Source organism: Microtus oregoni, unplaced genomic scaffold (assembly GCF_018167655.1).
Source record: "Microtus oregoni isolate MIOR12 unplaced genomic scaffold, Mior012 000001F_ref0000356, whole genome shotgun sequence".
NCBI lineage: Eukaryota > Metazoa > Chordata > Mammalia > Rodentia > Cricetidae > Microtus > Microtus oregoni.
The window spans coordinates 80,911,481-80,922,844 of NW_024543060.1; the positions used below are offsets into that span (position 1 = coordinate 80,911,481).

The 11,364-nt window shown below is 48.7% G+C and overlaps 1 protein-coding gene across 2 annotated transcripts; it reads right to left on the minus strand.

The window, feature by feature from the left end:
• Window positions 1-704: 704 nt before the first annotated feature.
• Window positions 705-5,431, minus strand: Dusp6 (dual specificity phosphatase 6). Of its 2 annotated transcripts, XM_041671468.1 has the most exons (3): window positions 4,099-4,983; window positions 3,231-3,668; window positions 705-2,242 (listed from the first exon to the last, which is right to left on the minus strand). In XM_041671468.1, the coding sequence occupies exons 1-3, from the start codon at window positions 4,496-4,498 to the stop codon at window positions 1,935-1,937; spliced, it is 1,146 nt and encodes a 381-aa protein (XP_041527402.1). In that variant the 5' UTR covers window positions 4,499-4,983; the 3' UTR covers window positions 705-1,934. The 2 variants fall into 2 exon arrangements, with proteins under 2 accessions (XP_041527402.1, XP_041527411.1); XM_041671477.1 differs by lacking the exon at window positions 3,231-3,668 and having other exon boundaries at window positions 4,099-5,431.
• Between the last annotated feature and the right edge of the window lie 5,933 nt (window positions 5,432-11,364).

The window sequence follows — 11,364 nt, forward strand, 5'->3', positions numbered from 1 at the left end:
CACTTTTGATTCTAATACACATGCCTTCCACTTTTGGTTTACATACTTCCGTGCTTGGAAAAAAAGTCTCCAAAAAAACACAGGATGCCCAGCTCAGAAGGAAACCTCAACAGTCTATAACTGAGGTGCAGTGGAGGTCCTAAAACAGCTAAGCACATAAGCAGATTTCACCCAAGTGAACACTTACGATCACTTCCAAGTCCACGAGAAAACCAAGATGCCATTAGAATGTCATGTACATAAAACAAGGGACCCACTTTAGCATCTGCTAGATAACTTTCAGTAGAACCAGACAGCCTGGAAAAAAATGATTATCTCTAGTTCCTTCCTGGTATGCCAAAGGATTATGGAGTAGAGGATTCTGAAGGACAGAGGTTAACATGTGGCTGCCATTATCCTGGCACAGCCTTTTTTTGGCAATTTATGGATAGCCAAATCTTACAAGGCATATATTAGGGACTTCATTTTCCCAGGGGAGGGAAACATTAATTAAGCCTCAACTACTCATAAACATTATCTGTATGTATGACGCAGTATACCCATGAGGTCCTCTTGATAAGAAAATTAAATTCATGAACTGTGTTGGAAAAGCATTCATAATAAGTAACCCTGCCTTGGCCACCACTAAAGCTTCATCAGTCCCCACTACTTCAATGAGTTACTTCATACACTAGGGAGACATCTAAAAATAAAAAACGCATTCAGTAGCCAAAATAGTTATTTATTAATAATTTAAGGTTTTTTACATTCTTATAATAAATTCCAGCTGAAAACTTTACACTGTGAACATCACGGAGCAACTTAATCCTCCCGCCTCCACAACCCGCTGCATCCCACCTGTCAAATGGGTACCCATGCTCACACGCACACAGACACACATTTCCAGTTTATCATATATTTTTTTTCTAAAAGGAAAGAAACCAACCATAAGTATGGCATTTGAGGTGACGCTCCCTGAAGAATTTTGTACAGAGGTAATATACTGTTTAGCACAGCTGAAGTAAAAATGGAAGAGAAAGGTAAAAAAAAAGAAAAAAGTGAACCCACAATTTTGGTGTCTTTCCAAGATACCCACTTTGAGACAATATAAGCCAAATATTTACAAAGGTAAGGCAGAGTCAAAGTACATTAAGGAAAAAAAATCACAAGGAAGATATATGAGACTCAAGACTGCACCATAATAAAGTCTCAGCGATAGTATCTGTGACAACATCTTTAGAATTGGTACAATAAGGTCACGCATGCTGCAAATATACCCTTTGGATTAGAAAAGAGCAAAATTTTCCTTGTTTTCTTTTCATTTTAAGAAGTGGCACACACTGCTCTTTCTCCCCCTTTGGACTTTTTTTTTTAAACCCATCAAAGATAAAAAACAAAACAAAAAAAAAAAAAACAAAAACACAAGCCAAACACTGTCAAGTGATTTAAGATCAAATATTTACAATAATCAAAGAAGAGTATCAGTTTTGTTTTTAATCTTCCAAACTGATACCACAAATACAGAGCTAAAATCTCTTTGGCTCCACTGTACGCAAAGTTGAATCTGTCTTCACTGAAGACAATATAGAGTTAATTCCGGATGCAACAGGAAACAGTCATACAAGGCCCTAAAGAACACATGCCCCTACCCTACTTCTTGGTCCTACCCTCCTCATCTGGATGGATGTCCAGTCCCTGCTTGGGTAGGCTGGGGGTAGAGGAGCAAACCTATTGCCTGGATCCAGACAGCATGTCCTGTCCTTCCAAAAGAAAGAATGGAGCAAATCTCTCCCTCTGTAATAACCAATTTTGCACTTGGCAACCTTGTCTAATACAGACAGCTGGTGACATTTTGACACCTGGGGCCACACACAAAGAAAGCAGCCTGCTCACTGCTGCCCAAGAGAAACTGCTGAAGGAATGGGACACTCCCAGCTAGGCAAGTTGGGTGCCTTTCACGTAGATTGCAGGGAGTCCACCTGGTAGACATTCTGGTTGGCAGGGGCGGTGAAGTACAGCTGCTGAGCTGGGACCCGGTTGTCACAGGGGCTGCTGAGTCCCAGTGTCCTTTCAAAGTCAAGCAGTTGGCCCATGAAGTTGAAATTCGGGGAGATGTTGGATTTCTTCATCTTGACGATGTCGTAAGCATCGTTCATGGACAGGTTGAGCTTCTGCATAAGGTAAGCAACGGTCACGGTGACGGAGCGGCTGATGCCTGCCAGGCAATGCACCAAGACACCGCAGTTTTTGCCTCGGGCTTCATCTGTGAACACAAAAAGAGAGGCAAGGTCTCACTAGACTGAAAACCACCTTCTGCGAAAGCTCAGCCTAAAATCTGAATCAAGGAACATGAAGAGACAATCGTGTGTGGCAGTTGAGCCCTAAAGGCGGCAGGAAAATGTATAACCGAGATAAACATGTACACTGAACACAATGACATATTTCAGATGGTTCCCGCAAAGAGAACTTTTGTATTAAGTTTCTACCCACAAAAAAGAAAAAAAAAACCCTCCTTAATGTGTACATTCTTCGCCTCGGCATGTGAATACCAGAAACCCTGCAATATTGTCCTGAATGCCTCTCAGACAGACAAGCAGACTGCAAGGGTCTATTAAATTATTCTCCAACTGTTGTACAGCTAACAATGGAGGTATTCAGGCATTTTAAAAGAGAGAGGGAAGTCACAGGGGACAGCCATTAGGAAGAACAGGATGTCTACAGGGCCTGAGAATGAGTTCCTTTGTAAGGGGAAATGCACTACAAAGCCTGGAGATTCGCTCCACTTAGGCTCCAAGCCCACACTTCTTCCTGCTGAGATCAGGTTACCCAGAGTCTCCCTGTCAACAGCACGGTGCTGCAGCATTCAGCTGGGTATCATTGAAATGCAAACTGCTTTCCAACAACTAACTTGGGTGTCCTAAAATAACTTCTGGGTCTTTTTTAAATGATAAAACAAGACCAGGAGCCTTGTCTCTAAGAGAGGGCTTCTCCTTAACTCTGTCTTCACACTCCCACCCTGTCAAGGAAATACACACCAGGTGGGAACCGCCTCCTTTTAAATGTACAGTTTGAGAAAATGTTTCAAATGGTCCCCACAATCTGCTAAGTCAAAAAGCCCCGTTTCCTTTAGCAAGAAGGTAAACCAGAGATAAGAACGCTCTAGGAATGGTAGGGACCTGGAGGCCAGCAAACTGGCTTGGAAAACAGATTAATATCTTCAACTCCGTGAATGACTGTAAATTAAGTCTCACCTATGAAAGAAATGGCCTCAGGGAAAAACTGGGACAGGTTTTGGCTCCAGTGATCCGAGATGGGGATTTGCTTGTATTTGAACTCCCCTGCATTCTCAAAGAGGTTGGGCAAATTGGGGGTGACATTCAAGATGTACTTGATGCCAAACTCCTCCAACACGTCCAAATTGGTAGAGTCCTTGGCACAGCCCAGGTAAAGGAAGGGCAAAATCTCCACCGGGAAGGAAGGCTGGCTGTTGGACAGCGGGCTGCCATCGGAGTCCGTTGCACTATTGGGGTCTCGGTCAAGGTCAGACTCAATGTCCGAGGAAGAGTCGGAGCTGATCCGCAGGCCCCCGAGCCCCAGCACTGGCAAGGGCGGGGAGCTGCTGCTGCACGAGCCGTCTAGATTGGTCTCGCAGTGCAGGGAGAACTCAGCCTGGAACTTACTGAAGCCACCTGCCAGAACAAGAAAAGCAATCTTGTAACCAGAGATGCCATAGTAATTTTCAGCCTGTGAGAACCGCAGCTGGATGCAGGGAACGCTAGAGGCCGGCACCCAATGAACCCCCTGCGGTTCTAAGAGAAACACACTTTAGCATACATCTTGAGGAACAAGACCGGCTGCTTCCCCAGGGAACTCTTTTTCATTTGAAGCCGGAAACGCATAAAATGACCACTTTTTTAATAGTGCTTGGTTTTTTAGAACCCTTGGCGGAGCGGGGGGGGGAGGGGGAGAGGGAGCAAGAGGTCGGTGGCCAGGGAGGAGAGGTTACCACGCGGCTTCAGCTCCCCTAAGCGGACAGCACGCCGTGGTAGCTACCTCGCCGGCGACTTCCCCAGACCGCAGCCCTACCCGGGAGCCCTGCACCCGGGGTTCACGACCTACCTTCCAGGTAGAAAGCCCGGCAGCCCTCGTCTTTGAGTTTCTTGAGCAGCAGCCCGAGGACTGACTCTCCACCTGTGTTCTCATTCCAGTCGCTGCTATTTTCGTCGTAGAGCACTACGGTGTCGGTGCCGCAGCGCCTGGTAAAGCGGTCCCGGTCCTCGCAGCGCGTGAATAGCGCGCGCACCGGCAGGTTGCCCTTCTGCAGACGCCGCAACATGATGCCCGGGATGGCCACGTTGATGGCCGATTCGATGTGCGACGATTCATACAGCTCCTGCGGTCGGCAGTCCATCAGCAGCAGCCGTTCGTTGCCCAGCTCCAGCTGCTCGTTGAGCCACGCCACCGTCTTGCTGATAGCCATTTCCGACGCGAAGGGCACGGGTCTGAGCGTATCTATCATGGGGGTCGAGCTGCAGGAGAAGGCGGGGTGCCTAGCAGACGCCCCTCGAGGCAGGCATAGGCTGAGCACGCCGCGCGAAGCTGCCGCTCTCGGAGCGGGGTTCGATTCTGCCTTGCCTTTCCCAAGCCGAGGCTACCGGTTAGAGAAAGCGACACAGGAGGCAAGCCGGTGGTCCCTCTGCGCCGGGCTGCAGGGATCGCTCTTGGAGTCAGCGAATCTCTCTGAATGAAGGTACCCAGTTTTGTTCCTCCCCAGTGAATGAAATCCAATTAATTCGGACTCCGTGCCACTGGGAGGGGAAAAAGAAAAGAAAAAAAAAATCTAGCGGCTCCTAATCCTTCCCTCTAAGGCTGCACCTCAGATCCAGCCGGGTTGGATTCAAGACTCGGTTTGCTCCCAGTCCCAAGGACTCCGGGAGAGCACGCCCCCTAAGCGAGGCAGCTCCTCAATGGATACAAACAGCCAGCGTCTCAATGGATACATTCTCTCGGCCAGCCAATGAGCGCGCTGCGGAAGGGGCTGTTGCCGTGGGGACGGGCCGGCTGGAACAGGTTGTGTTGATGAATTGTTAATGAGTTTGTCATTCACAAAAACGGAAAGGAATTTCCGCTCCGGATAAGCCCCAGTGCAAACAAGCTGCAACTGCGGGCTCGGCGGGAGGAAGGAGAAAGAAGAGGAGGCGGTTGTGGTGGTGGTGGTGGAGGAGGAGCAGGGCACATAAACCAGGGCACTTCAGTTGTCTCGTGTTTCCTTCTGTTGAGAGTTCACACTTCGCGTCGAACTCTTTGCTCACCAATGGTGCAATTAGCAAGCACAAAAACCCTTTTACGCGACTTTTGCTCTCTCAAGCTAGCTTTAATAAAACTTGATGGGTTCCGCCACCCTTTTTTTTATTCCCTCCAAACTCTAAACCCTCCATACCCCCCACTCCCCGCCCTTTAGATCCTGTGTGGCATTTATTTGGCTCTTTAAAAAAGTCTAGCTCTGTTTGTTCTGATGTTCTTTTAGCCGAGGCTGTGTTGGGGCTGGTGGACTGCCTGGGCTTTAGTGACCCGACGAAGTGTTAAATGCTAATCCAACATCTTTCGAAACAAACTAGGGTTTTGTTGAAACATTTTAAGGCAACTAAGCAAACAAACGTTTGGTTGTCCAGAAAACCAGAAGGTCCTTAACTCCAGATTTTCTCAGCTTTTTTTTTGGGGGGGGGGCAGGAAAAAAAAACCTTGTCTTTTGCTCCTGGTGGTGTGGTGCATTGCGAGCCATTGTTCCGGAGCTCTTGCTCCCCGTCACCGGTCACCCACCAGGGGAGTTGTGCACCTTTAAAAGTTTTGGGGCCAGGAGCAGACGTTTGCTCTCTTCTAAGAGGAACCGGTCTGGCAACTGGTCCTAGCCTAGCCTAGCCTAGGAGCCTGGGACGCCTGACCTCACCAACGATCCCCGCAATCCGGGAGGCGCGGTGAAGTCCTCCCGCAAGACCCGCAGGCTACAGGAACTCAAGCGAAAACGGCGACTGGCTACTTTGGACACGGAGACCGGTCTCCTATCCCTCCTCCGCTCCAGCCGTGCCAGGGCCTCGCACAGAGAACTCTAGAAGCTCCAAACGCGCTTGCGCGCTGTGCTTCTGGCCACAGTCCGGTTGCACTGGGGGAGGGGGGGACACCAAGACATCCTAAGATCGCCTAAGGGTCAGCGCGGAACTGTCGCCTCGGGAGAGTACTAGGGCGGGTGGAGAGCCAGTTGAATCCGGGTCGGGACCCCTTGGTTCCCAAGTTAGGGCGGGGGGAGTTTCAAGGACAACCTCCCCTGCCAGTGCCAGTACCACCCGCCAGCAACTTAGGACGGAGGCGGCGCGGCTCCGGAGCCGGATGGAGGCGTGGCCGGCGGGGGCCGCGACGGCGACAAGGGCGCATTCCCTGCCGGCGCGCACTGCTCTATTGTTATATAAAAGTGCCGCCGCCGCCCCTCGCGGACGGAAAACCACCTGTGTGCGGCGACGGCGGGCCCTGCGGAAGGCGCGGGTCCCGATCCGGTCTGCCCTCCCGGCCCCACGGAAAGGAACAGCTCATTGTCCGGCCGCGGTCGGGAGGCGGAAGCGCGGGCTGCGGCCCTTCCCGATCCGGGGCGCGGAGGGCGCCTAAGGTCACCGGATCTCCCCAGCCCCGCGCGGCGCAACCGGGTCCTACCTGCTGTCGCCCGCAATGCAATTTGCATTTTGAATCACCCTCCTCCTCCGGGGTTTGGGAAATGTGGGCTAAACAGGGAGACTTCGAGATCCAATTTGCCAATTTTGGAGCTCTCCCGCAGGCAGGCGCCCCAGGAGGAGCGTCTTGATGAAAATGGGGGGTTGCCTCCATCCTCTCTCTCTCCGCGCCTTTTTTGGGCTGCGCTGGGAACAAAACGCCCATAATTCACTGGATGGTTTCCAGATCCCGCTGGGGTAGGCCTGCGCTGCAGCTGACGCCCCCGGATCCTTCCCCATCTGTTACAGGCTTTCCCACCCCGAGACGTTTCAGCCAGTGGGGACCAAAGGTTAGGGAGGAGATTGGGGTGCTCAGCCTCTGAAACGTGAAGAAAGAATCTCAAACTCCAAAAAGAAGAGGGAAGAAGCTGAGTATCTTTTTACCAAAAAGAGAAGCCACCCGAGATTAGGGAGGATGATCCTAACGTATTGACTGAGCGTGGAGAGCGAAGGATTTGCACCTGTGTTTCTGAGTTTGCGTTACCTCCCACTTCCTCCAAGATAATAGACCTTTTCAATCTAACTGCACTCGGTTCCATTCTTTCTCCTGGTCATCCTTCTGGTGTTTTTGCAGGGCCGCTGTAATATTAAGTGGTCACAATGAAGTGCGTGGAGATGTGTGGCGTCCGCTAGTGTGTTTCTATGTTCTGAGCTAACCTGCAAAATGGCTTGAGCCCTTTAACTTTTGTTTTTGTTTTGTTGGGGGGGGGGGCATTTCCTGACCGAAACGCTCTCTTTGAAGCCTGCCCGGATTCTCTTGCTTGCAGCCAATCCCTCAGAGAACTGCCGGGAGCAGTTTAATTCACTCCAGTTTAATAAAACAGGAGGTGTCCTAGCCCAGGCTCAATGACAGTTTAGCTGTTAGCTGGGTGGATCCAGATAGGGTCGAACTTCTTGCTGTTTGTTACCTTTCAGAATTTTGCTGTGAGTTCAAAGCCAGCCTTATCTACAGAGTGATATCCAGGACGTCAGGACTGTTCACAGAGAAACCCTGTCTCGGATAAACAAACAGATTAAAAAAAAAATGTTTTGCTTCATTGCACCAAACCAAGACAGACGAAATAGTGTATATGGAAATGTACTATTGGGTGGCCACGGCCTTGTTTCTGTCTACCAGAATAATTTTGGACAGTCTTCCGAAAATTTAACACAAATTAGATAAGGGAGATTAAGGAACCGGCCTGAAGGTATGTGGTAACAAGGAATGCGCTCAGGACTTGAGGTCAGGCCCAAGCTGAGCAGCTCCAAAGATACTGAAGTTTCCATTTCCTGGAGATGCACTAGACTTCAAGTTGCTGAGTTGGACCTTGGGAGTTCTGGCCGCACGTTCTGTTGCACACACTCAAGGAGGTTAAGGCTCTTTCTTTGTCCTTCTACAGGCTGGGTGGTTTACTAGTTAACCATTCACAAGATGAATGAATTACATTCTTTCTTCTCTGAGGTCTGTATCATAGAGTCTAACCCTCACAATTACAGTTGCTTATCTGGGTTCAGATCTTCCTACAGTCACTTGCAGTCACTGAGGCAGCACTACTCGGTGTCTGCTCAACTAAGAGGCCTTACTTCATTTCTTCACTCCCTCCAGGTTCCAGGAAAGGAATGTGAATGAAAAAACGCAAGAATGGCTAGATAAAGGGCTTGCTTTCCTTATCTTCTGAGGTCCGGAATTTAATCCTTTTGTTTGTTTGTTTGTTGTGTAGTCCTGGTTGTCCTGGAACTCTCTCTGTAAGTCAGGCTGGCCTCAAACCCACAGAGATCCACCACGGCGGTGTATCATGCCTTTTATCCCAGCGCTTAGGAGGCAGAGGCAGGCAGGTCTTTGTGAGTTAGAGGCCAGCTAGGTCTGCAAGAACGAGTTCCAGGACAACCAGGGCTGTTACACCGAGAAACCCTGTCTCGAGAAAAAAAAAAAATTAACAAGAACCAAAACAAAAATATTAAAATTTAAAAATAAACCAATGCTTCTAAGACTCGCACTACAGAGGCAGGGATAGGCACATCGTTGGAGCTCACTAGCCGGCCAGCCCAGTGCAGTCGCTGAGTTCTAGGCCAGGGAGAGACCCTGTCTAAAAAAGCAAGGGGAGAGCAGAAGTTCTGAGGAGCAATCTGGCTCACCTGTGTAGGTGACTTGCACCCACTTATACACAAAAATAAATATGCGTTTAAGTTAGTAACAGCCTACTTGAGCCTACCTTCCCATCAGAACAGGAGTAAGGGGGCTGGAGAGATGGCTCAGCAGGTTTGATTCCCACCATCCACGGGACGGCAAACAACTGTAACTCCAAGATCTGACATCCTCACACACATACATGTGTGTGAAACAAATAAATAAATTCTTAAAAAGAACAGACACAAGATAAATTATATACTGTGTTAGAAAGTAGGAGATGCACTAAGCAAGGAAGGGGATGCAGAAATGTGTGGGGTTGGGAATAAGTATATTTGCTTAAATGACCTTCGGGAATATGTGTATTTACGCCAAGGACTATGGAGACACTCAGAAGTGTAGGACACAAAGAGGGGTACTCTAAGCATGATTTTCCTTCCCCCTTGTGTTATTGGAGCTTGCTTGGAAAGTACTCCCTGGTCTTTTTTAAATTATTCATTTTGTGAGAGTCTTGCTGAGTTACACGGGCCGGCCTTAAACTCATCCTGTAGCCCACACAGGCCTTGCTTGAACTTGTGAATCTCTTCCGTGGCCTTCTGAGTTCAGCGTTCCAGACTCGCTGCCCCAGGCCTGGCAAATCCCATCTTTCTTTTAAATCGCTGCTTTGTTTTCGATTAAAGATGACTTGCTGCAGCACGTGACCTTTTGTCTGCCCAGATCCATTCAACTGCTCAGGCTCCCAGGAAAAGCTCTATCCCAAGATCAGGAAAGGGCTCTAGCCAAGAGAAGGACCGCAGGCTTCTGTGATAATGAGGTCTTCCATCCCTTCTAGAATATTCTTCATGTGTAGGAGGCTGTTGGCTTATTTATTATAGTGCTGGGAATTGAAACCAGGGCCTCAAATGTGCTATGTAAGTATTCTACCGCTGAACCACATCCTCCAACCACAGGAGACGATTTTCAAAAGCAGAGAAAAGCTGAAAGAAAGTCAGCTTGGGCTCACTCGGCCATTCAGAGAGAAGCCTTGTAACAGCACAAATCGCTAACACAACCGAGAATCCTCTGCCCAGAGCGGTTCAATGAGAGATTGTCTAGATTGGATTGGTTTGCGAGGAGATGGTCTTCATTAAATTTAACTGACATTGAGGTGGGAAGCCCCAACCGCCCGTGGGCAGCACCATCCTCTAGGCTCAGGGTGTTGAAGTACCCGAGTGGAGACCTAAGCTGAGCATAAGTGCCTATGAATGCTCCCATCTCTCTCCTCTCTGGCCTGGGGATGGCACGAGGCTAGCTGTTTGAAATTCTTCCTTGACATCTCCCAAAATAATGTACTGTACCCGGACCTGTAAGCCGAAATAAACCGCTCTCTCCCCTAATTTGCTTTCTGCGATCCTTGTTTCTGGAAGGGAGGGGGCACTAAGCAACCATTGCTGGATTACTCTGGGTGTTTTACCCTGAAGAGCTTTAAAAAAGTTGTTAGTAAGTCTTTTGTTTAGACATTTTGTTTAGGCCCTTGGAGAAGCAGTGTGGTTGTGCAGGAACAGGAATCCCTCCAACCCCCCAATTGAATGAAGGAGCCTTGGGGCTTCTAGGACCCAGATGGGTGAGCGTGACCTTTAAGCTTGCAAGTAATCTCTCTGGATATAGTGACATTCATTAACCCATCATGTGAAAATAGCCAAGTGGATTTCCAACAAACAAGAAGAGGGTGTTTGGGAAACCCTGACTTAAAATATAGGCAGGCAATATGTTCACAATTTACTGTTAGATGTCCCCGGTGGGATGGAAGTAGGGGGACTTGAAAATGACACCAGCTATCAGAGCACCTAAACCTCACAATGGGATCTAACTCTGTTCGAAGAGGACAGTTTGAACTCATCTGATTTAAAATAAAAGTATAGGAGAATGCATGGAATTCATCCCGAGCTTTCTCCTGACAGGGAGAGAAAATAACAAGCTATGCTTGAAGAGCAGAAACAGGAACCCAAGAGGCCTAAAGGCCTGACAACAGGATGAACTGATCATACGCATGGCTGGCTGTGTACAGAAAGAGAGCTTCAAGTTGCCCCCAGGTGCCGTGGAATAACCCTTTTGTACACTGTGAATAGGTATTACTCTCACTGGTTAATAGAGAAGCTGATTGGCCTGTAGCCAGGCAGGATAAAGTTAGGCGGGACAATCAAACTGAGGGTACCGAGAGGAAGAAAGGTGGAGTCAAGGGAAATGCCAGCAGACGCTGGGAGAAGCAAGATGAACGTGCTGTACTGAGAAAAGGGTACCAAGCCACGCAGCAGAGAATAGATAAGAAACACAGGTTCATTTAAATGTAAGTTAGCTAGTAATCAGCCTGAGCTATTGGCCGAGCATTTACAATTAATATTAAGTTTCTAGTCATTAATTGGAAGCAGCTGCCAGCATAGGGAAACTCCACTGACACCCAGTCCAATGCCACTAGGGCCACCCATCTGCACTAACTGCCAATCTTAGTTTACGGTCAGCCCACTCCTCACAACCATCTTC

Coding starts and splice junctions, on each gene's coding strand:
- Dusp6 (XM_041671468.1), bottom strand. CDS start 4,498: ATGATAGATACGCTCAGACCCGTGCCCTTCGCGTCGGAAATGGCTATC. Junction 3,669..4,098: donor CCGGGCTTTCTACCTGGAAG/GTAGGTCGTGAA, acceptor TTGTTCTGGCAG/GTGGCTTCAGTAAGTTCCAG. Junction 2,243..3,230: donor TGAGGCCATTTCTTTCATAG/GTGAGACTTAAT, acceptor TTGTGTTCACAG/ATGAAGCCCGAGGCAAAAAC.